This window comes from Puma concolor, chromosome A3, assembly GCF_028749965.1.
Source record: "Puma concolor isolate L17-30 chromosome A3, mPumCon1.1.hap2, whole genome shotgun sequence".
NCBI lineage: Eukaryota > Metazoa > Chordata > Mammalia > Carnivora > Felidae > Puma > Puma concolor.
The window spans coordinates 102,241,620-102,268,443 of record NC_141669.1 but is presented as its reverse complement, the minus strand read 5'-3'; the positions used below and the strand labels follow the sequence as shown (position 1 = coordinate 102,268,443).

Genomic DNA, 26,824 nt, shown 5'->3' with positions numbered 1-26,824 from the left:
TGAAAAGGAGTGAGACCCTCAAATGACCCTTCATTTTAAATATTACAGTGGTTACTTATGTAAATTGCTTTCATTTTAAATATTACAGTGGTTACTTATGTAAATCACCCTCTAGACTTAAAAAAAAAAAAAGTAGAATGAGGTTAAGGGAACACGTGTTTAAAAGGTATTTTATAATGCTAATAAAATTGCATTGTATTATGTCATATTAAGACAATTACAATACTTACCAACTAGAAATACTTTCCCTTTATTAATTTACACAATAATCTTGCAAATGATACTTGAGAGGAAAACAAATTCAAACAGAACCAGGAATTCTGCCCCAGAACCAAGAAGCAAAGCAGAACATAAACAATATGAAAAAGGCCAGATCCCATTTCATCTATTCAATTTGAGTGAAATGAAGATATAAACAAACTTTGTGGTGGCGTGTTTTTTTTTAATCTACTGCATTTGATTTTTCAAAACAAAAACATCCATTTTCCACAGCCAGCTCTGTGTTAGCCAAAAATAATGGCAAAAGGCATGGCTTTGGTAAGGACAGACTTAAATGACAACTATATATTTTTTAACTCTTTAAATATGCAACCTATAACATTTTAAGTACAACAATCACTGATTAAATTTCAATTTAGCCCCTCTTCTTTTTCATATTTCTCTACTATCATTGAGGGAAGATTCTTTAGATTCTTTAGGCACTTGGGCACTGTTTGACCTTTCTGAACCTCAGATTTCTCATTTGAAAATGAGAATCATTATGTAAAAAGTACTTAGCATAGTGCCTGCCCACAGCAAATGCTCAACAAATGATAGCTGTAGTTATCATCCTTATTACTGATCACAAAATGATGGTAAGTGCCAAGTTTAGTAGGATGGTTATCTGCATACCTATTTCCTTCTTTCCTAACAGAATCCTAATTTTGTTCTGCTTTCTACTCCCCCCAGCCCACAGTCACATATGTGATCCACAGGCATATCACGTGTCCATGATAGGCTTATGGAGAATTCTCTTTTGTCAGTGATTAGCTCAGGAATGGACATGTGACCCAACATTAGCCAATCACCAAAATGTGAGGAGAGGTCTGCTGAGAAGATTCTGATGAAGTATTCCTCAATCCTAGAAAAGAGTTACCCAAAAAATGATTTTTTCCCCCTTTCTCTGGAGATTTTTGTGTGATGAGTTTTTCTGGCAATGCAGTAGCCTTTCTGCCATCAGCCTATGGAAGAGACCAACAATGATGATGACAGAAGAGAACTAGGTCCTTGATATCATCAGTGGAGTCCCTAAACCAACCAACCCTGGGGTCCACCTATTTCTGAACTTCCTCATATGTAACATCATACCATTCCTTACTGTTAAAGCCAGTTCGGGTTGTGAGTTTTGTAACCTGCAGGCCAAAGCATTCTAATCACTACAGTAATGGAAAGGTATTAAACACTGTAATAGATTTTTATCACAACTAAACTAAAGTGAAACAACCCTTCTCTTCAAAACAACAGAGCCTCTACCATGAATATGTAAAAAGCTCTTCAATAAGCAGGGGCACTAATTCTGGTTTACCAATGTGGCAACAAGTAAGTCATTGTGCCAATCAGACTGTATGGCAATCAAAATAGACAAAAATAGTGCTTCAATTCAACAGAGATTTATTTATTTTTTAACTATATCTTTGAGCCACCAGCTTCTTCCACAAGGAGCTCCCAGGCTTTGTAATGAGGAACAATCATGTAAGTCATATAAATGCTAACTCTTGGCCCCACTGACCATGGAGGGAGTAAATCTGCAGGACTGAGTGAGAAGGAGGGGAAGAGGGAAAGAGCAGGGCTGCAGAAAAGAGAAGAAAGACATTTGAGCTCAAACCTGAAAGATCAACCAGACTTCACCATATGGATAAGGAGGAAAGGGATTCTACACAGGAGCCAAGAGAAACATGCACTCCTTCCTCAAGAAACTGTGTGCCAAGTTGTTTATGTTGCAATGATAGCAATAAAGAAATGAATAAAGGACAATAGCTAGGACTTCACAGTAAGAGTTTATTGTGTAGATCATCATAAAAACTTACCTGTGCAATTTGCATAGTGAGTTGCTAAGAACTACCCATGAACTTGAAGACATGGGCAGGGTTTAATATGCAAAAGTTGTTCTGAGGAAAGCACAGGGCTGTACACAAACCCAAGTCTGTACCCAGATACAAATAATTCTGATGTGAAAAGCTACAAAGAAAGAATTGCTGCTGAGATGTGAAGGGAAGTCAAAGCAGGTAAGACAAATGAGATAAATGAAGATCTATACAAGAAAGTATGAAAAATATATCAGTCAAAAATATTATATTTCTATATTCCACTAAATTTACTTTGGCATAAGTATGAAAGCTTAACAGGTAAAGCAGAGGCAAGTCTAAACTTTTTTTCTAATGTTTATTTTTGAGAGACGGAACATGAGCGGGGGAGGGGCAGAGACAGTGGGAGACACAGAATCCAAAGAAGGCTCCAGGCTCTGAGCTGTCAGCACAGAGCCCTACACGGGGATCAAACTCTGAGACCATGACCTGATCTGAAGTCGGATGACTGACCAACTGAGCCACCCTGGCGCCTCTTTTCTTTTCTTCTTTTTTTTTAAATCTAAACTTTTAAGGATAAAGAACTCAGATACAACAAATGCTCAGTAAATCTTCCATGTGTATTATCTATCCTCTGACATGAATTTTATAACCTATACTGGCTACATAGGGCAGATACTCTCATATTTCTGAGAATACACCACCACATCATCATAGCAGAATCCAAGCAGGAGATTATTATTCCATCACCAACATTAGTAAATAATCACTAATATGACAGATTACAACACATAATTTATAAAGAACTAGGAAAACATTGTCAGCTAGGGCTAGAATAGAGAGAAAAAGAGGGAATAAACAGAACTCCTCAGCATTTCAAAACATCCTCACAACACTGACTTCCAGCCAACAGGAGATACAATGCCACAAAGTAATAATCTCAATGATAATTAACATATCTGTATGTTTCTCTTCCATAAAGAAAGATGTCCTCATCTTGGCACAGGTGGACATACCCTTCCAACATGCTCCCTCCGTAACGATTCAAGCCCAAGTATGATTCCCAAACCCATGATATCCTGCACCCCAAACTGCCCCCAGCGTGCACCTGATCTTACATTCAATGTGGGTATATGTAGACCTACAATACCACTGTAGAAATTTAATGAAGTCGCTAATTCTTCAATATCTAACTCAGATTTTTAAAAATGTCTATCCATGCTTTCAACTAGCCAAAAGACAAATACAACACATAAATAAATATACTTTTTCATGATTTGAACAAAACATTCTGAAAAAAAAAAATGTAAGGTATCCTTTGGTTGAGACATGTTATACTGTGGGCTTGATCACGCTGTGATTAACGAGAAACACGACATGTATTCAGTAACAGGTTAAAAAAAAATGTAAGCTATTTCAACATTTTACATTATCTCCACTTTTTTTCCATGATTCACCAATAAATCTTTTTGCCCAAATTGACCAGTCACCATGGACAGAACTAGTTAAAATAATACACATTTGATTCAGCATTATCTCTTTCTGACCCCTCTTAGAGTCAGCACCTTTTAGAGTCAGCAGTTGTTTTACCCACTTCTGTTTGCAACAAGAACCTTGGCTAGGGCAAGGAGCATCCCAGAAGAGTCTGAAAACATAAATATCATTTCTGCCAGCACAATAATCCTGTCTCAGTGGTCCCTTAACAATGCTGGCCCATAAGTTAACGTGTTACACCGTTAATGCTCTCAGGGATACCTATGGTCTAGGATATACACTAGATCTCTTTAGCTTTTGATCCACAAAAACCCACTATGGGAAGAGACTGAGAAATTGTATGGGATAAGTGTTAGAGGCAAGGCCCAGCTGGGGGACAGCACGACACTGCCTACTGAAATGTTGTCTTACTACTTAAAGTATATCTACAGACTAGCAGTCTTGGCATCTTGTGAAACATGCAGAATCCCAGGCCCACTGGATCATAATATGCATTTTAACAGGTTATTCATACATGCTAAAGTGTGAAAAGAGTAGGTGTTTTTTAAAAAATAGCCTGAGAAACTGTTTCTGAAGACTTATCATTAAGATTATTATCCTAAACAACTCTCAGAAATAGGAAGCCTAAACCAAGGTTTGTGTCTAAAGAACTATGTACCTTATGCTGAAAATGGCCAGGGAAACTTTAAAAGAACCAAAGACCCATACCTCAGGCATCTGAGAGCTAAAGCCCAAATTCCCTGGGCATCATTTTTTTCCTAACAGCTTGCCAACATCAGATATACTATGTACCTTCAGAAAGTGATGAGTTATACCATGTACAACTTTCATAGCAACAAATTATCAATTTACAAAACTCAAAGTCAACATATTGTGCCTTACAGTCGTTTAAGCTGGCAAGACTTTAAAGTACACACAAATCTGAAGTAATGCGTTGGAAATATTTGATTTATGTTAAACAGCGCTCTGGAATTTAAACATTCATATGCTCAACCAAACCCTATTCCTGGCCAATCGGCTCACTGATCAGCTTACATATATCGTTCCAACATATACTGCCCAGCTACATTTAATATTTAAAAATTTTAAAGACCTTTTTGTATTTTTAAAATAAATCTTATTTCAAGTAAATTTCCTGAGCTAAAAAAGAACCACCACCACCACCACAACAAAATAATACCAAAAATGGCTCTGTGCTGTAAAAGGCACTGCTTGTATTGAGTGAACTCTGCCTCTAACAAGAACCTTCTACAGAGGAAGCTAAGATGGCAAAGCCACGAAGGCCTTCAGTCCAGTAAGGAGCACGAAGCAGCGTGTCAGAAAGAAATTGTTTTTCTGCTCCTTTTGATGGGTTATGCTTTCAAGTCAGGAAATTAGAAACAGGTGTGCCAGAGGGCACACACATCCTCGCTCCACACTGAAAAACACGCGTTTTCAATTTTCAAACATGAAAGGGACTCCTGTTGAATGAAAGAAGAAATGAAAATCCAGCTCTGTTTCTGCGAACCATATGAAGGGAGTTTAGAAAGTCTTTGACAAGTTGCTCGACTTACTCCCTTCTCCAACTGACAGCAGGTAGTAGTCGACAATAGGAAGGAAAAGGCATTCTTTCAAGTGAGAACAATCAAAGGGAGAATTACATTAAGGATCACAGCATTGGCATTTTAACCCATCACTTGATCTTATGCTTCTGTTTCTACCATTTCTTCACCTTCTGTTTTAAAATTAGAAGTCTGTTCTTTCAAAAACAACAACAAAGCAATGCAAAATAAGTATCTGGCAAAAAAAGAAATCTGAGAAAGTACAAACATCAAAAAGAACATCTTGGGGCTCACTTGTTCCCCTATAACCCAACTCTATAATCTTTTCCAAAGAAAGATCTACTATTCTTCACACTAGGGTGCTAGAAACATTTTAGTGAGTTTATGAGGGTGATAGATAGTGCTAAACTTAAAGTCACTGTTTTTGGTGAGATTTGAGGGGAAGGGGGTGTGGCAGGAAGAAAGATGTACTAAGGGCAGCAGCAACAGCCAACTCATCAGGTGCCCTGGGGGCCTGCAAGTGACCCTCTGGGAGGCACTTAATGCACATTCCTCAGGTGAATGGATGCAGCAGAACCAGAGCCAGGGCTAGCAAGCCCTTGGTATAGCCTATATTTCAACATATTTCTTTTTTTCTTTTTTTTTTTTATGTCTATTTATTTTTGAGAGAGAGAGAGAGAGAGAGAGAGCGAGAGAGAGAGCACGAGCAAGGGGGAAGGGGCAGAGAGAGAAGGAAACACAGAATCTGAAGCAGGCTCCAGGTTCTAAGCTGTCAGCACAGAGCCCAACATGGGGCTCGAACTCAGGAACTGCAAGACCATGACCTGAGCTGAAGTTGGATGCTAAACCAACCAAGCCACCCGGGCGCCCCTCAACATATTTCTATACTGGTAATAGGAAACTTCCCTATATGATCAATTAAGGCCAGAGATTTCATGTCCTTAAGGACAGAGAATGTCTTTACTTCTCTTTTACCATACCCAGACCTGAGCACAGGATAAAGCCTCTAAAACAGGTTGTTTTATAGCATGAGAGCAATTACAAGTCATCTGACATAAGAGCAAAATACCTGAACTCACATATACATGAAAAGACATCCTTCATATCCCTTAAAATTATGTTTTGAAGAATATTTAATGACACATCATTAATTATACAATATAAAGCATAACACAAACTGAAAAATCTCCCAAAAATATTAATACAGACTACCACAGGATGGCAAAATTATCAGTTTCGTTTTCCAAGCTCTTTTCAATGAGCATGTGTTTGTTATTTCACAATTAGGAAAAAAAATCCACTCATTTAAAACTTCTAAGATGCACGATAACCAAAGCTGTCATACTGAACTGGTTTCCTAGAAAATGACCTACCATAATTCAGAATTGTACTTAACTTTGAACCATCAGTGACTTTACTTATGTAAAAAGCAGGAAATAATATATTAATAGTTCATCAGATATGAAGTGACATAATTAAAATAAGCAACAGTGTCAGAATAGAATTCCCATCCCAGATAATTACCTTAGTTCTTAGAAATGTACTGGTAGTTTAAATACTCTGTTATCTGTAAATGAACAATATTTCTTCCCCACCCCCACTAACCAAACAGTCCAAAGAGTCAAGTGCTTTTAAGATGATGATGTTTATGAATGTTAGGGTTTTATCTATGCTCACAACTAGAAGTCATAATTCACAGAAAGATTTCTCATGGCATGACTCTCAACCCAATGTATTATATACCAAATTATTTCAGCTTAAGTAGTTGCTCATTACCCTGAGCCCCCCAAGAACCCTGTTGACTGTAAGAAGATGATGCAACAGGACTAGGACAGCCTGAAAAGGCAGATAAAAGAACCAGAGTAGGCTGAAGAGTCTGGAATCCAACTCAGTAGAACTCACAGCAATGTATTTAACTTGTTGACCAGTTTTGCCTCTCATTGTCTGAATCATTGCTAATCATTCCTGAACAATCTCAGAGATAAAAGATCTATCTCTCTATCTTCCAAAAGTATGAGCATATCCCTACTCAAAAAGATCCCCACTTCATACAAAAGAATATTTAAATACTAAGTCAAAGACATCTAGAGATCCTACATTAAGCTCTATACACCTTGCACTCACCCCTCTATTTAGGCATCCTCCATTCTCACCAGAATAACCACTCTCAATACTTCCCTTAACATTCCTCTCAGCCCTGAATCATCTGGGCTTGACCTAGCTTACTATACCTGTTATGGATTTAATTTTTGTGTCCCCTCACAAATTCATATGTTGAAGCCCTTATCTCTTATGTGATAGTATTTGGGGAGAGGTAATTAAGGTTATATAAAGTCATGAGGATGGGACACTCATGATAGGAATAGTGTCCTTATAAAAAGAGGAAGAGAGGGGCGCTTGGGTGGCTCAATCAGTGGGTGTCCGACTTCAGGTCAGGTCATGATCTCACGGTCCATGAGTTCGAGCCCCATGTCGGCTCTGTGCTGACAGCACAGAGTCTGCAGCCTGTTGCAGATTCTGTGTCTCCCTCTCTCTGTCCCTTCCCTACTCACGCTCTGTCTCTGTCTCTCTCAAAAATATATAAACATTAAAAAATTTTTTTAGATAAAAAAAAAATATAAAGAGGAAGAGAAACCAGAGGTAGCTTGCAAGCTCCAGCAAGAAGAAAGATGAAAGATATACTGTGACAAAAAAGCCAAAACATGGGAGGAGAATAAGGAATGTTGGCTGAGAAGATTTGTATGTTTAAATAGGGTAGTCAGAGAAGATCTCAGTAAGAAGGTGAACCATGTGAATAAAGAGTTGATGAAGTGGGAGGCAGCAGCTTAAGCTACAGAGGGTAGAGAGCTAACAGGAAAGGAAACAACTGAGGCAAAGTTCTGAAGGTAAGAGTGTGCCTGGCATGTTTAAAATACAGTAAGCAGCCAATGTAGCTGGAACTGAATAAGTAAGGGAAGAAAAGCAAGAGCTGAAGTCTGAGAAGAAAGTGGGAACACTGTATACAAGGCCTAGAGGCCCTTCATAAGGACCTCAGCTTTTCCTCTGAGTCAGATGGGAAGTGACTGGACAGTTCAAAGAAGAGGTATGGCATGATTTGATAGGTTAGAACCCCAACTCCTATGTTAAGAACTGAATAAAAGGGCAAAAGAGCAAAAACAAGTACCAGCTAGGGGGTTACTGAAAGAATCCAGATTGGATGTGATAGCACACTGAATCTGTTGGTAGCAGTGGAGGTGCTAAGAATTGTCAGACTATAAATATACTTAGAATAGTCTGAGTTTGTTGTTGGCTTGGATGTGGGTGAGGAAGGGAAGGGGAGGGAAGTAGAGGGGGGGAAGGGAAACCAAACCAAACCAAACAAAAGGGGATCAAGCATGAATCCAACATTTTGACCCGAGCCACTAGGAGGCTGGAGTTGCCATTTGCTGTGTGGGAAGACTGCAAGAGAAGCAGGTGGCAGGCGGCAAAGGGGATACAATATCAACAGCTCATATTTGGACATGCTAAATTTGAGATGCCTATCAGATATATGACTGGAGACTGAACAAGCAGTTGAATATACAACGGTGTCCTGGGAGAAGCCCTGGTTGGAGATAAAAATGGGGGAGTCATCACATATATATGGATGGTACTTAGCCATTAGACTGATAAGAACACCAAAGGAGTGGGTATACAAAGAGAGAAGTTCAAGGACTAGGTCTCAGGGTACTCCAAAACTGAGAAGTCAGGGAGATGAGAAACATTAACAAAGGAGACTGGGAAGGAAAACCAAGAAGCGGTAACATAATTCCCAGCCCTTGAGGAAGAGGGCTGGCTCAGAATCGCTGGCTCATAGGGGCGCCCTCATGGCCCAGTCAGTTAGGCATCCACCTCTGGATTTCAGCTCAGGTCATGGTGAGTTCTATAGCCCCATGTTGAGCCCCGCATTGGGCTCTGCGCTGACAGCACAGAGCCTGCTTGGGATTCTCATTCTTCTCTCTCTCTTCCTACCAACCCCCTGCCTCACCCTTTTGGCTCAGGTTTGTGAGTTTGAGCCCCATGGGTCAAGCCCCACATGGGGCTTTGCACTGACAGCGCAGAGCCTGCTGGCGTTCTTTCTCTCTCTCTGCCCCTCCTCTGCTCATGCTTTCTATCAGAATAAATATATAAACTTTAAAAAAAAAAAAATCACTGCCTCAGAAATACTTAAGCAAAAGCCTGGTCTCAATTTTTTGCATTTTTTATCACACCAACCTTTGAACTTATTCCTGGCAAGCAATGGCCACATCCTCACCACGTTCAGGGGTCTAGAACTTCCCAGAGCCAAAATCTAGAAAATCAAAGAATCTACAAAATCAGAAATCACTGGGCCACATACCAGAAACCAAGTAGCAGATCTTTCTTCAGGCCAAAACACTTTAAAAAAGAGGGACTGAAGCTTGTGTCTCCTGAACTCCAGTCAACTGCCATATAACTGCTGGATTCACTGTTTCTCTTTAAGAAAAAAAACATACTATACAGACAAGTAACGGCATACCAGTGTTAAGGTCAATCAGAGCATAAACTTAATCTCCTTCTTTTTTCCTCCTTCTGATCTTCTAATCCTCAATCTGCTCTTCCTTTCCATAGCCAGAGAAAGATCACAGTTATATCTTACATTATGCATCTATGCATTACTAAAAAATTATGTGTGATTCTGACTTTGGCAAATTAAATAAAATTTTAAAGTACTATATAAAGAAATTACATGGTGAATAATCTTTTTGAAATGAGAAGCATCCTTCTAGAAGAGTGAGGAATCACATATACATTTCTTTCATTTAATGAAATGTATTTGACATATGACATTGTGTAAATTTAAGGTGTACAACATGTTAATGATACATTTATACACTGTAATATGATTGCCACTACAGCAATAATTAGCACCTCTATCCCATTACATAATTATCATTTCATTTTAGTGACTGAAATAATTAAGTTCCAGTCTCTCAGCAACTTAGATGATTATAATAATCATCATCTGTCTTAATTTTAATTTGTCTAGTAAGCACTTATTAAGTGCAAGGCCCTATGCCAGGCACTCAGGAAAAACAAATATACCCACAGGTACCCCCTTTTCTCAAGAGCTTATGTCACTGCTTAAGAAAAGCTAAAATAAATTGTTATTTTCACCAAGAAAATTAAAAAGCTGAGAATAAAAAAATCTTTTATTGTAGTTTATTAATTCTAAATTATTGTTTTTTCACAGTTAAAATTTTCTAAAATCAGGAGATGCATTTTAATTGATGATATCCTCCTGTGCCTCCTCTCTAGGCTGCAGCTGTGACATAGCACTGCCTCTAGCGGTAAGTAAGCTGTTCCAATTGTTGACCCTTCAGTTGAGTTATGTGCCACGTTGAAACTACATGTTTTGAGTTTACCTGTCATTTACCATGGGTTCAAAAGGAGTATAGTATGATACAGAATTGAAACAAAAAGTAATTAAAAACATAGGAAGGCATGGAAACAGCAATGGCACATGAAATTACTATCAGTGCAACAAATATTTCTTGTTGGAGGAATGCCCCCAAGTTGTATATTTTCTTGTAAAGCAACAACCATGTGTTAAGTGATGAGAAAGAAGAGTGTCATTCTATTATTGGCAGTCTCCTCCCCACACCCTCCAACCCCCACCCCCACTTAATATATGTATCTTATATTGTGTATTCTACTTGTGGATATGACATCAAACATATAAGCAACAAAAGCAAAAATTGGTAAGTGGGACATCAAACTAAAAAACTTCTGTACAGGAGCAATTCTTATCAAAATAATGCCAGCATTCTTCACAGAGCTAGAACAAACAATCCTAAAATTTTTATGGAACCAGAAAAGACTCCAAACAGCCAAAGCAATCTTGAAAAAGAAAACCAAAGCTGGAGGCATCACAATCCCAGACTTCAAGCTATACTACAAAGCTGTAATCATCAAGACAGAATGGTACTGGCACAAGAACAGACACTCAGATCAATGGAACAGAATAGAGAACCCAGAAATGGACCCACAAATGTATGGCCAACTAATCTTTGACAAAGCAGGAAAGAATATCCAATGGAATAAAGACAGTCTCTTCAGCAAATGGTGCTGCGAAAACTGGACAGCGACATGCAGAAAAATGAACCTGGACCACTTTCTTACACCACTTTCATACAAAAATAAACCCAAAATGGATGAAAGACCTAATGTAAGACAGGAAGCCATCAAAATCCTAGAAGAGAAAGCAGGCAAAAAAACCCTCTTTGACCTTGGCCGCAGCAACGTCCTACTCAACAGGTCTCAGGAGGCAAGTGAAACAAAAGCAAAAATGAACTATTGGGACTGCATCAAAATAAAACGCTTCTGCACAGCGAAGGAAACAATCAGCAAAACTAAAAGGCAACGACAGAATGGGAGAAGATATTTGCAAATGACATATCAGATAAATGGTTAGTATTCAAAATCTATAAAGAACTTATCAAACCCAACACCCAAAAAAACCAAATAATCCAGTGAACAAATGGGCAAAAGACATGAATAGACACTTCTCCAAAGAAGACATCCAGATGGCCAACTGACACATGAAAAATGCTCAACGTCACTCATCATCAGAAAAATACAAATTAAAACTACAATGAGATACCACCTCATCCCTGTCAGAATGGCTAACATTAACAACTCAAGCAACAACAGATGTTGGCGAGGATGCAGAGAAAGAGGATCTCTTTTGCACTGCTGGTGGGAATGCAAGCTGGTGCAGCCACTCTGGAAAACAGTGTGGAGGTTCCTCAAAAAATTAAAAATAGAACAACCCTACGACCCAGCAATTACACTACTAGGTATTTATCCAAGGGATACAGGTGTGCTGTTTTGTAGGGGCATATGCACCCCAATGTTTATAGCAGCACTATTGACAATAGCCAAAGTATGGAAAGAGCCCAAATATCCATCAACGGATGAATGGATAAAGAAGATGTGGTATATATATACAGTGGAGTATTACTCGGCAATTAAAAAGAATGAAATCTTGCCATTTGCAACTACGTGTATGGATCTGGAGGGTATTATGCTAAGTGACATTAGTCAGACAAAGACAAATATCATATGACTTCACTCATATAAGGAATTTAAGATACTAAACAGATGAATGTAAGGGAAGAGAAGCAAAAAGAATACAAAAACAGAGAGGAAGACAAAACATAAGAGACTCATAAATATGGAGAACAAACAGAGGGTTACTGGAGGGGTTGTGGGAGGGGGGATGGCTAAATGGGTAAGGGGCATCAAGGAATCTACTCCTGAAATCATTTGTTGAACTATATGCTAACTAACTTGGATGTAAATTAAACAATAAACAAACAAACAAAAACAACTTCTGTACAAGAAAAGAAATAATCAACAAAATGGAAAAGCAACCTATGGACTGGGAGAAAATATTTACAAACCATATACCTGATAAGGGGTATAAAATTATGGAAAGAGCCTAAATGTCCACCAACTGATGAATAAAGAAGATGTGGTTTATATATACAATAGAATACTACTTGGCAATGAGAAAGAATGAAAGCCTGCCATTTGCAACAATGTGGAAGGAACTGGAGGGTATTATGCTAAGTGAAATAAGTCAGTCAGAGAATGACAGATATCATATATTTTCACTCAAATGTGGAACTTGAGAAACTTAACAGAAGACCATTGGGGAAGGGAAGGGGACAAAATAGTTTCAAACAGAGAGGGAGGCAAACCATAAGAGATTCTTTTTTTTTTTTTCAACGTTTATTTATTTTTGGGACAGAGAGAGACAGAGCATGAACGGGGGAGGGGCAGAGAGAGAGGGAGACACAGAATCGGAAACAGGCTCCAGGCTCTGAGCCATCAGCCCAGAGCCCGACGCGGGGCTCGAACCCACGGACCGCGAGATCGTGACCTGGCTGAAGTCGGACGCTTAACCGACTGCGCCACCCAGGCGCCCCCCATAAGAGATTCTTAAATACAAAGATGAAACTGAGGGTTGATGGGGGGAGGCGGGAGAGAGGGGGAAATGGGTGATGAGCATTGCGGAGGGCACTTGGGATGAGCAGTGGGTATTCTATGTAGGCGCTGAATCATGGGAATCTACTCCAAAACCAAGAGCACACTGTATACACTGTATGTTAGCCAACTTGACAATAAATTATATTTATAAATAAATAATAAATAAGTAAAATAAATTAAATTAAATTAAATGATAAGGGGTTAATATCCAAAAGACATGAAGAACTCCTACAACTCAATAGCAAAACACAAATAGCAAGATTAATGCATCAGCAAAGGACTTGAATAGATATTTCTCCAAAGACACACAATTGGCCAACAGGTACATAAAAAGGTGTTCAACCTCACTAATCATCAGGGAATTGCCAATCAAATCATAATGAGACATCACCTCATACCCGTTAGAATGGCTAGCATCAAAAGGACAAGAGATAAATAAAGTTGGTGAAGATGTAGAGATATTCAAACCATTGTACACTGTAGGTGGGAATGTAAAATGGTGCACCTGCTATGGAAAACAGAATGGGGGTTCCTCAAAAAATTAAAAATAGGAGTATTATATGATCCAACAACTCCACTTCTGGGTATTTATCCAAAAGAATTGAAATCAGGATCTTGAAGAGATTTCAGCACCTCCATGTTCACTGCATCATTATTCCTAATAGCTGAGATGTGGATACAACCTAAATGTCTACCAACAGATAAATGGGTAAAGAAAATGTGGCATATATGTATAACAGAATATTATTCAGCCTTAAAAAAGAAGGAAATCCTGCCATATACAACATGGATAATCCTTGAAGACATTATGCAAAGTGAAATAAGCCAGTCACAGAAGAACAGATACTGCATGATTCCACTTATATAAGGAACCTAAAATAGTCAAACTCATAGAAGCAGAGAAGAGAACGGTGATTGCCAGGGACTGAGGGGAGGGGGAAATGGGGAGTTGATAGTGAAAATTCATAAAGTTTCAGTAATGAAAGATGAATAAGTTCAAGGGTCTGCTGTACAATATTGTGCCTAAAGTTAAAAATAGTGTATTATACATTAAAAATGTTAAGATGGGGCATTATACATTAAAAATGTTGTTAAGATGGGGCACCTGGGTGGTTCAGTCGGTTGGGGGTCCAACTTCATCTCAGGTCATAATCTCATGGTTTGTGGGTTCAAGCCCCATGTCCAGCTCTGTGCTAGCAGCTCAGAGCCTGGAACCTGCTTCAGATTCTGGGTCTCCTTCTCCCTCTGCCCTCCCCTGCTCATGCGGTCTTTCTCTCTCAAAAATAAAATAAACATTTAAAAATGTTGTTAAGAAAATAGATTTCATGGTAAGTGTTCTTATCGCAATAAAAAAAAATACGAATCAACCAATGTTTTTTTTAGATAATGGTGTACCTTATAAAAGGTGTGACTTCAATTCAATGAAACACAGTTAAGTATCGAACACTTCTCTGAGCCAAGAAGTATGTTATGTGCCTTACATACGTCTACTTATTCAATATTAAGGTAGATATTCCTACTTTACAAATAACCTCATGCCAGGGTCACAGGCCGTAAGTGAAACAGACTGAACAAGAACGCAGGTATCTACCCTGCTCCCTTCCTAACTAGACAAATTTCCATGATGCCAGAACCTTAGTCAGAGTTTACACGGTCAGCTCCTGCCACGCTACTCTCTCTTCCCCACTCCCCACTCCCCACTCATTCCTCCCCACCCAGTGATGAGAACAAGGTGATGGATCATTATCCCTAAGGCTAATGATCAAATCACCTGTGTGGCCTTGGGAGAGCCCTACCCTGACTATAACTATCTTCCCTCTGCCTTTCAATTATTGCCTTCCAAGAACTATAAACCTAAAATGTAGGCCAGGTCTCTAAATTTTCTGCAACAGCCTAAGGCACCAGTCTATTTTGGCCAAACAATCAGAATTCTGTGCACCACCTTTCTTCTGACTTGGTCACCCAACTCTGCCATGTGTTTTCACTGTCAACCTCATAGCAACAACCCCAGGAGAAACAAGTGTGAAGAAATCACACAAAAGTCCCAGGAATGGCAGGAAGTGGAGACTTGCTCTATTTCCCTCAGGCTCTGAGGACTGATGATGATTAGTCCTTAAACTTCAGAATGATATAACATGACAAACTGGGCATCCAAGTTTAAAAGCTGCACTGGATGTCATGAACTAGAAAACCATAAGTTATCTTTAGTCATATGAAACTATGTTCAATTGATGCAAGATGAACAAAGGAGAAAATATCCAAGGGGAAGGGGAAAAGACCTTAATTTTACAATTTTAGTTTTACCCACCCACTGCACTGTACTTAATAGAATCAAATCGATGAAATGTGTTTCTATTCCAACTTCCACATCACCAATTAAAAGGAGAGAGGAGGACAATCCCAAAGAGATTGAATTTCTTTTCCAAAACGACAGTCAGGCAGGCTTTCAGGATTTCAGCTTAGAGTACAATCCAGGTCTCCTAACATCTAGACAATTAGAGTAACATTTAAACAATGCCAAACCAACTCACTGAATAACCTAATGACCAAAAATAAAGTCCATACAACATATACTGAGTAATACTCCTTTGGGAAAATAAAAATGAAACAATGTATTATCTACTTCGGACTTCAGTTCGTTCAAATACCACAATTTTCTATCAACATAGGGCCATACTTGATTATGTGAACAAGCTAATTTCTAAATATCATGCATAGAGATTTCCATGTGCCACCAAAATTAAATTAAAAATTAACTCCTATTATATTATACCATCTCCTCAAAAATGAAAGAATGAAAACCAATTTTTTGCCAATTATATTAGTATGATTAAGATTCAACATTAATTCATGTTTAGACTTCACCTGATAGATCAGTGACACAAAAAACACCAGATCACCAAGAGAAAGCACAGAGAGAAATGAAGGAAAGTAAAGAGAGGCCCAAGACTGGAATTGTTAGAAATGGGAAGAGTCTGTGAAGTGAGCCAAGATGGAGCAGGCCAGAGGAACGGGACAAACCAAGAGAGTTCCAGGATCTACGCTATGACAGAAAGGAGAGAGCTGCCTGTAGCAGAGACCACAGAGTCAAGAGTAAGCAGGAAAACAGGACTAGACTGGATTGGGGGTTTGTTAGTATGGTGAAATACAAACCAAAGTGGCAAGCAACTGTAGAAAGGAAGGAAGGAAAGGCAGCCATATCCATCCACCTGATAAAGCCTGAGGATATTGAGGAGAAAGGCTCAGGACTGTAACTTGAGAGATAACACAGCAAAGGGGATGATTTTATTTTGTCAACCATGCATATCACCACATTGAGAGAAAAGGCTTCAAGTATACCTACATAAGTATATGAAAACCTGGATCTAGACAACAACCATTCTGCCCATTAACCACCCCCCAACACACACACACACACACACACACACACACACACACACACACACACACACAATTTCTAAATGATAATGACTTCTAATATAGATACAAAAAGAGGACCTACATTTAATTAAAAGTATAGTTAGAGGAATAAATGTCATAAAACATACATTTTGAAATACATCTTATATTTTATGCCAACATTTTAATCAAGAGATTATCTTAGTTTTGAAATGCCTTATTACTTTTATATCTTCTGTGATCTAAATCTGGCACTATCATGAGTCATACTAGGGGGAAAAAACATTAAAACTATAATTGTTATAGTTAACTCCAGACGTGTAATGAAAATGTTAGGAAAACATTTATACTGTGATACGTACATTGTGAAACAATTTTTAAAACCTCCCAAATATCAAAGATCTTTCATGCATTAATGCACTTGTCTATGCAATGTCTCAGCACATGCTTTATGTTTACATAAAAATATTGCTTTACGTTTACATAAAAATATTGTTTTCAATCATTAAATGACCTAACAATGTTGAAGTTATGAAATATGGTCATGAAAGCAGCAAATACCTGAGGTACTCACAGCTGTGGAGTAGGGATTATGAGCTCCAGTGTTTTCAGCCCAGCAGCCACATCCATACAGAGCAGCCTGGGAAAAAAGAAAATAGATACATAGAGTATTTCAGAAATATTATATGTAATTACTAGCTTTCAACAGAAGACAAAATCATACCCATCTAATAAAGCCTGGTTTAATAATGATGTATATCAAATGGAAAATAATACCAGAGACTGTGTAAGACCTACCTAAACAATGGTTCTAACACTATCTAAACTATATATTCCAACTATTGTATTAATCTAAAATTTTTCAGAAACAGTAAGAGAAAGTTTCTTAGACTCTCATCAGCAGTAGTTTTGTTCCTTCCTTGAAAAACCTTTCCCCTATTGCACTTTGCCAGCGGAGTTTCTCTTCTGGCCCCTTGAAATCACCCCCATGGTTGCCTTAAAATAGTGGTTCTGAAACTAGGTATATGTCAAATTGTTTGAGAAGCTTGGTGATAAGAACCATGGTTCCCAGATATTCTGATTCAGTGGTCTGGGGGTTGGCCAATGAATTGCCATTATTAATCAGGGCCCCGTGGTAGGGGGTGGGGCTGGGATGCAGGGGGTCCTCCTGGCATACCCTAAGAAACCTTATTTGGGAGGGTTTTTGCCATGCCTCCCTTAAAGTGGCACAATAGGAACTGCAAACAGTTATTACCAAAGGGCCCATTATATGCTCACCACTGTGCTAGATTCTGCCAGATATAAAGAAAGGAGGCAAATAGGTCAATTCAAGCTAATCACTTTATGAGGTGGTAGAGCAGATTTATTTGGCTGAAACTACCCATAACACAAATTACTATGGTTTCATAAAAGAACATGACAATTATTCCTATTTTGTTTCTAATAATGCCACCCAAAATGCCTGGATTCACCTCTCCAATTCCACAATGACTTCTCTGCCTTTGGGAGGGGAATCAAAACTAATTAACTTTTCCAGTCCTTCGTTAGAAGTAGAATTAGAAACATCTTTTGATAGCCATCCCAGAGAAATAGAAGAAAGACTGCTCAAGAATGCTCACCACCACAAGTTTGGTAAGAATAGCAAACTGAAACCATAGATGTCCATCAGTAAAGAAATGGCTAACTGTTGGCACAGCAATGTGTGGGATTCATTGCAGAGGTTCAAAATAAAAAATTAAAAATTTTAAGAAGATGTTTAGGAACTAAAGAGAAAAAACCCCACACATATTGTTGGGCTGGGAGGAGGAGGAGGAGGAGGAGGAGGAGGAGGAGGAGGAGGAGGAGGAGAAGGAGGAGGAGGAGGAGAAGGAGGAGGAGGAGAAGGAGGAGGAGGAGAAGGAGGAGGAGGAGGAGGAGGAGGAGGAGAAGTCAGCAACAAGCTATGATACACTGAGTATGCAGCATGACTTATCACTGATGGAGAAAAAAATATGTTCCCATAAAAGAGAAAAAAGTAACTGCTATTTCTAGGAGCTTACTTGTAAGGACTGGGGGAAGAAGCTAAGACTGGGAATGCTGACCAGACAGACTTTAGCTTTCTACAGTATTGTATCCTTTTTTATAAGGACTTTAGAATTCATTTGCTTCAATATTCTACCCAGAGCAGGAATTTGTGAACTATTCCTCAAAACTTTGAGATGCACACACACCCTATTCCCCTAATCACCCTCCTTGAGAAATAATCCAAAGTCCAAGATAATTGGAGATGAAGTACCCCATGCCATCCCCAGATGTAATTGACAATAACCTTCTTAAAAGTAGAACCAAGAACTGACACAACACTCCCATGAGGCAAACAGTAGGAAATCTATTATAGCCTTAGAAAACACAATGCTTCTAAAATACACAAGACTGTTGAGTCAGAGTAGTAACTGAAAGCCCTATAGAAGTGATTTCAGAATAAAACTAGCAGACTTGTGGGATAAGCCATTCATCTGGTACTACCTAGGACAGGTGCTAAGTCAGTCAAAGCCTCAGAGAACTTGTGACCTGAGGAGAAGGGCCCATTCTTCCTTCTTTGAAAACCCTGGACATTAGTCCACTGTCCTTTCCATTCCCAACAATTATCTTGACCAGGAACCTGCACCCAAAAATAACAAACAGGGCCACAAGGACAGCTCTTAGAAACCCAAAGGTCATTTTTTTTTTTTAAGAAAAGAAAAAAACACTTATTCTTACTCTTTGTTTCTTCTCTCTAAGCAAATTCCTTTTATGCTACCTCCCCTCAATTTCATGACCTAAAGCTGTCTTCCTTCTTAATCTTCTGAAATCAATTGGGCTGACACAGTGATAGGTCAGATAAAAGAAAGAATCAGAGATTGTTCGTCTCTTATCCACTTCTTTGGATAAAACATAACATTAAGCAGGCCTTAAAAAAAAAAAAAAAAGCTTCCTTCTTTTCAGTAGTAAAATTTCATTAACATTTTAAAAAATATGAACATTCACTACAAACAGGTCATATAAATATTATCATCATCATCATTATTATTATTATTATTTAATCTTCTTTGGGACTTGTTTTCCTTTATAAAATGAGGATTATAAAACCCCAACCTCAGAATGTTGTAGGATCACACGAATGAACACATTTGTTGCATGTAGCAAGAGATTAATAACAGTAGCTATAGCTGTTATTATCAGGGACTGTGATAAGCAACTTAAATGCATTGCATCACTGAATCTTCTAGAACTTTGTTAAGGTACCTATTTATCCCCATTTTACACTTATGGAAAGTGGAGCTTAAAGACTTTGAATAACTTGGTTATGGTAAAGAAACTGCAAAGTGGGGAGGTGAGATTAGAATAAAGGTTTACCTGACTCCAAAGTTCACACTCTTAACCACTAAAATCAACTGCCTATTTGTGTGGGAGTAGGTTTCGGGTGAGGGGAGAGTGGAATTTAATAATTCCTTTCTTGTGTCCCAGTTGTAAATTCTAATTAGTGTTGGTAAGCCAAGCAAGTAAGTTCTAATTCAAATTGCCATTTCACCATCTGAATGGTTGTTATCATATATCCAGAGCAGGGTAATATGTTAAGACTCTTAAATAGTTCACTTGTGCGTTTAGAATGTATTTAAAAGCACCTAGTTTTGTCATATTTTTTAAAAAGCCATTTTTTTCAATACTTTGCTTGTATATTTTGTCTCTTTGCCTCCTGATTGTCAAGAATGGTTCCTTACTGTCATCTGATGCTTACGTATTTCCAGGCTTATTATATCTCCTCTATCTAAGCAATATAATCCAATTAAGCAAATGTATTTTCCTGTGAAGTACCTTCACTTCTATCCACCACACCTCTTCCTGATTTTCAGCTCCCACAAACTGTGTCTTCATAAACTAGCCAAGTGGCACAAATCAACAAGTTTAAGTTTTACAGAAGTGTTTCTTTTTCCAGGACATCCCATGTGTAGTGGCAGAATGGCTTCATGATTGTTCAATTAAATATTCTGCTAACATAGTCCATAACTATCCTTGGTTCTGTTGTTGCTATTTTGCTAACTAACACAAACAAAAAACAGTGAGAAAGCCATGGGAATTGCAATGCAATGAAGGCGGCTAATACTGGCTTTTCTTTCTCCTTCTCCACCAAGGCATCCAAATCTGATATGCCAAGCTTGGTTCTTATCCTAATTTTGACAAATACACAGGGCTTTATAATGTGGAAAAACACCATGACCAGACAAAGGCTTTTTATAATGAGTTCAAAGCATTGTACATATGTTGAGTAATCATTCCTCATAAATCCCCTTGTATGGTAGACAAAGAGTAGCACAAAATTAATTATTCTTCCCTACCCCTTCCCTCTGCCATGGGACTGTAAGTGGCCTGTAGACTATAAAGGGCATATCAAGGAACATCACTTGGGGCTTTGCAAAGATGTCCTCCATGAATCAGATCACCGGCCTCCAAGCATTCACTCACCACCACGTCCAAAGCAACTGTGATACTGACTCTTCCTCAAATGTGAGGGACAAAGCATACAGAGCATGCCAAGCAGTGCCCTGAGTGTAACATGAGATCCAAGTACTGAGCTTAAGCACAGTCCTTGCAACAACTTTAACAGACTCCATGAGTCATTAGTTCACTCAACAAATATTTATTAAGCCCATAAGTAATGTACCAAATTGGTTTATACTCAGAAAGCTTACTAGATCAAATGGACTGTGAAATCCCATTCTCTGTACAGAACTAAAGTTTGGAGATGGGGGGAAGGAGGAATGGTAAAGAAAATATGCAAGTGAAACAGGAATAAGCCAGTTACACATAAAAAAGACCCCCCTTATATCTAGATTCCTTGAATGGGATCATGTGTTGGTTCCATTGCTGAAATGCTTAACCAGAGGAGGATTTTAGAGGGTCAAAATTTTACTGTTCCTTGAATGGAAGAAATATACAAATGTAACTCTAAAGTCATTTTCCCACCTAAAAAGCAGGCCACAATATAATCAGGTAGTGCTTACCCCTAACGAATAGGACATTTGCAAAGAAAGAAATGGAAGATCATACATATTTACTGAATGTATACTAAATATCAAGTACCCAGCCTTTTTGAAGTAACAACATACAATATTACTGATTGTAAAGATCATAGAGAACTCTACTGCGATGAGATAGTTTTTTTTAGAATCTTGAAATGGTATTTGATGATTTGTATTACATAAATACTAAACACACACACACACACACACACACCATAATATCATTTATTTTTTCTAAAGAAAAAATGTTTCTACTGGCTTTAAAAAATGGTGAGCCAGAAAACTCCATGTTTTAAAATAACAAGCCAGTTTAAAAACCCCATAATTACTTACCTGTCCAACCCTCCCTGGATGCTTCAAGGCCAAGCCTCCACTGGAGACAGCAGCAGCAACGTTCCCTTCGTGGTCCACAACTACAGCGCCCACTGTGTCCAAAGTGCCCGAGTCATTCTCCTGGAGAGCAAGCAGGGCATGGGCACTCACTAAGCACAGTGTGTCACAATTCGATATGACCACATAGCACTTTTCAGTACAATCATGACAGAATTCACCAATCTCCTAAAATTATCTATTATCAAGTTGCCACTAAAACCCTGTTCAAGTCAAAATGTATTTTCTACCGAAAAATCCTGAGCAGAAGCTGTCTTGTTGCTTTTCTCTAATAATAAGCCATGCATGCCTTTCTAAGGGAGAAAGAAAAAACACAATCTAATATAAATTAGTGTATAACAGTGCCCCCTAATCTCAGGTATTAAGTTCATGATTGAAAAATCGGTAGAGGAATCTATCCATGGCATAAGTGAATCAATAAATGACATTAACAGTATTTTCTAAAATATTATATACAAATTTCTAAAAGTAATGTCCTCAGCACAATAAATGAAGAGAATGGCATTTACAATCTTGAAGTATACTATGCTATAATTTTCTTTTACAATTCCTTCCTTATGAGAAATTTATGGCCACCTCCCTCCTCTGCTGTGTTAATAATATGCTTGCCAAATATACAGCAGAAAACAGCACATTTCTGGGAGGCATCTTTGTGTTTCTGAGTCTTGTTCCAGGTCACACAGGCTTAAGGCTTTTCACATGTATTCACTATAAGCAGCTATCTCCTACCTCAAAGATTTCTGGGGCGCCTGTGCAAGACAGATAAACTTTAAAATACTGGATAAAAATCAGAATTATGGGAAGCAGGAAGTAAGTTTCATTTAAAAAAAACTCTTTGTATATTCAAAAGGGAGGCTACTGCAGGTCTTTAGGTTAATGGCAATCACAGTAGTTTTCCTACACTAGAGCACTGGTGTTTAAACTGTGCACCAGAACTCAAGACTCCCACCCTCACTCCCAGCCCCAAGAATGCAGGAAAGAGCCAGGCACAACCCCACCAGGTTCAACAAGAGCAGTTCCTCCTCCTATGCTGTTAACCATACTACTGAGCAAGACTTCATCTGTACTTGAGGGATTCCCAGCTAAGAAGTTTCAGAAATGCCACATTCAGGCAATCCCCAGAAAAGTCAGTGACTTCCTAGGACCACCACAGAAGTTGAATAATGCCGAGGGGAGTTCTGAAATATTGGAGACATGTGCAAACAAAAGATTTTTACTTGAAGCAAACTGACAAATCCAGAGGTAGAGTATGCCTCAACAAATATTCCATTAGTCTGTTAGGAGAAGGTACATCTATACATGTACGTTTCTTTGGGCTTTGCTCTAGATTCTAACTCCTCTTAAATATACTGATACACTATGATATTACTTAAATAGAAAATGTGTAATTGACTGAAATAAGTGCTTTATTCCCACTCTCCCTTTTAACCACAGCTAGGGGACGTCTAGCCAATGGATCCACATGACCATATCCCAAAATACCACAGCTCTGTGGGTGGCAGGATACCTGACTTTCAAGGACAGTTCCCCAACCTGACTATAAATTCTGAGGAAAGGCCTGATCCACTGTTTCATTTTGCACATAGCAGACATTCAGGCATACTTATTCTTTAATTAGGAGGAAATAGTGCATGTCTGCATCCGTGGTGTCACAGAAACAAGCCAAACAAGTGACGACACATGCCAGGTCATTCTAACATCAGGGTCTCAGTCTTCCGTCTCCTTTTCTCAAGATTCAGTTTCATGCAAATCCACAGGATGCCACTATCTTAGGGAAGACTTAACAATAATTAGGTTTGTTCATTTGGTATGGAAGAAGTGAAGTTTATCTTCTTTGGTAGGTAAGATGAAAGCATCAAAGTAAAGAATTGCATTAGACACATTTTATTCCAGGAAAAAAAAAAAAAAGAAGCGGGGGGCGGGGCGGAATCCCAAAGAGAAATGTACTTTAAGGAGAAACATTTCATTATTCTAAGAAATAATTCCTAAATCTTTATACTCTTGCACTTCAACCTCAGATAGAGAAGTGTTTGTTCCTTACCCAAATACCAAGTCTTATGTCTTCTACAGGAGGCCTTCTCAAACTTTAAGGTACACACAAATCATCTGAGAATCTATTAAGTGTAGATTCTGATTAAGTAATCTGGCATTGGTCAAGACTGTATATCTAACAAACTTCCCCCATAATGCTGATGTTGCTGGTTCCTAGAACCTACCTTAAGAAATAAGGTAAGACAGCATCCTACAGGATTCATTTTCAGCCAAATATCTGTTCTACTCATTTTAAGGCAAATAATTTTATGGGCACAAATATGCTGAAGGAGAAATTTAAACCACCTAAGACTATCATTATGTCAGCATACAAGATTTAAGTTCTATCTGGTTCAACTATCAGTTGGTAGCGTATCACCATGATCATACCACAATGAACATAGAGTATTTTAAACTATTGATCTCATACTGTTTTTTTTAGAAATAGATAACTCTCATATGAATAAATATAAACTGTAAAACACTTCCTTAACAACAATAAAGTCAAGAAAGGGTATTAGTTCATTAACTGTGACTTTTGATCCCATGCATTCTGTAAAACAGAATTTTACTAAGGGGATACATAATGTATACATAATGATATACATTACTTATAAGACAACTCTCTTAGCATTTCAATCATGATATCATAAACTATGAGGACTCATGTCTAACCAAACTACTATAGAAAAATACAAAAATATTATACATAGATGGATTTACTGTAACTTAGTTTTCAAAAATGAAAAATCAAGCAAAAAATAAAGAATCCTGTTCCAAATTAAGCTAAATATTCCTAAGGGCTTGCAACACCTGCAAAAATCAGAATTACTTCATAAATATTCAAGAATTAGTTCATATATTTCACATTCTGAAAGGCAAATTTAAGGATGATGAAGTAATACTTAAGCATTTTTATGAAGTGTAGATAAATTGAGTGAAAGACAAACACTGGTATTTTGGCCATAATAATTTCACAGAACTCATTTGTACAGAAATGAAATCTTAGAAAGGTTAAAAAACACACAATGACTGTTACTATATAGAGCTACTATTATGCTCTTACACTCCATAAATACTTGAAAGTATATGCACCACATAGGTACACATGCACTTATTGTCCTTGACTGAAACATGCTATTTGCATTATTTTTTTGATAAAATTGTGACTAAAAAGCAACTGTACAGACCATAGTTCTCCTTATAATAAACACATGTATCTAAAGTTGGCACAGAGATTTCATGTGTTATGGAAAACACTGAAATAAAATTTTCTTCAAGTAACCAAGAAACTAGTAATCACTGGTGGGCTTAATGTCAAAAGTTTTTATTATTCTCTGCTCCAAATTGGAGATTGCTATTACACAATTGTGTAAAAATTAAATTAGGTAACACGTGAACTACTTTAAAAGGAATAAATCTCTTAAAATAAAGTTTACGTACTTCCCACCAGAAAATTATGCCTCTAACCTGCATTCTAACTCAGAAATCTGCCAAGAGACACCATCTATCAGTTACTTATCTCATTAACCTGGTATTTCTTCTACACAGAATTACTCAAATATCAAAGAGCTACAAGGAAAGAATAATATCTCAAATATATAAGTGCATCCTGAAATTGGTATATGGTGGAACTATCCTAATACAATAATAAAGACAGAAATATATTTTTTGAGAAGATACCAAACCTTCATAATACACTTTTGTTAGGTTTATGAGCTGTATTATAACTGACATGAGTTTCCACTTGAGCAAAGCAGATGACTGATGCCCTCCATGACAATACAGCAATGGCAGCATAAAGCTTTGCGATCTTTTAGTATCATAACCATGGAATGATAGCTCTGGCTACAAGAGACCTAGATCTGGCTCCATGTCTATCTTCCACAAACCAGCCCCACAGTGGGGCCACTGTAGGTCTAGAGTATATCAGGTATGTGTAAACAAAGTATGATTTAGCTAGAATTACCTACTCTCATGTGTCTGGCTTGGCTGAAACCAAGGAAAATGTGGATATAAGAACACCCAATGACCGTTTTCTTCTCTCTTCACCCTTCTGATGCCCAATACTATAAATGATGTTTCTGTGAACTACAGTCAAGATGTCTATCGTTAAAGACATATAAATGACTAACAGACACATTAAAAATCACTCATCATCATGGAAATTCAAATCAAAACCACAATAAGATATCATCTCACACCTGTCAGAATGGCTAAAATTAACAAATCAGGAAACAACAGATGTTGGCGAGGATGGGGAGAAAAGGGAACCCTCTGACACTGTTAGTGGGAATGCAAACTGGTATAGCCACTCTGGAAAACAGTATGGAGGTTCCTCAAAAAGTTAAAAATAGAACCACCCTACGACCCAGCAATTGCACTAGAAGGTATTTATCCAAAGGGTACAAAAATGCTGATTTGAAGGGGCATATGCACCCCAATGTTTATACAGCACTATCAACAACAGACAAGTTATGGAAAGAACCCAAATGTCCACTGACTGATGAATGGATAAAGAAGATGTGGTATCTATATAAAATGGAATATTACTCAGCAATCAAAAAGAATGAAATCTTGCCATTCCAATGACATGGATGGAACTAGAGAGTATTATGCTAGGCAAAGAAAGTCAGTCAGGAAAGGATACATACCACATGATTTCACTCATATGTGTAATTTAAGAAATAAAACAGATGAACATAGGGGAAAGGAAGGAAAAATAAATAAGATAAAAACAGACAGGAGTGCCTGGGTTGCTCAATTGGTTAAGCATCTGACTCTTGATTTCAGCTCAGGTCATGATCTCACGGGTTCATGAGATTGAGTCCTGCAT

At 38.0% G+C, this 26,824-nt stretch overlaps 1 protein-coding gene across 16 annotated transcripts in view; it reads right to left on the bottom strand.

Annotated features, from left to right (window-relative positions):
* Positions 1–26,824, bottom strand: part of TASP1 (taspase 1) — a 320,757-nt gene that overhangs the window by 186,140 nt on the left and 107,793 nt on the right. For 7 of the 16 annotated variants that reach the window (XR_015249356.1, XR_015249355.1, XR_015249357.1 and 4 more), the window contains exons 9-10: positions 21,901–22,020; positions 17,103–17,168 (exon numbers count right to left, since the gene is read on the bottom strand). Coding sequence is in view for 13 of the 16 variants with exons in the window: in XM_086701673.1 (XP_086557799.1) it covers positions 17,103–17,168; positions 21,901–22,020 (186 nt within the window). In the remaining 3 variants the exon portion in view is untranslated. Of the gene's footprint in view, positions 1–17,089; positions 17,169–21,900; positions 22,021–26,824 lie in introns of all 16 variants that reach the window. The other 9 variants (XM_086701663.1, XM_086701667.1, XM_086701665.1 and 6 more) reach the window with 3 other exon arrangements.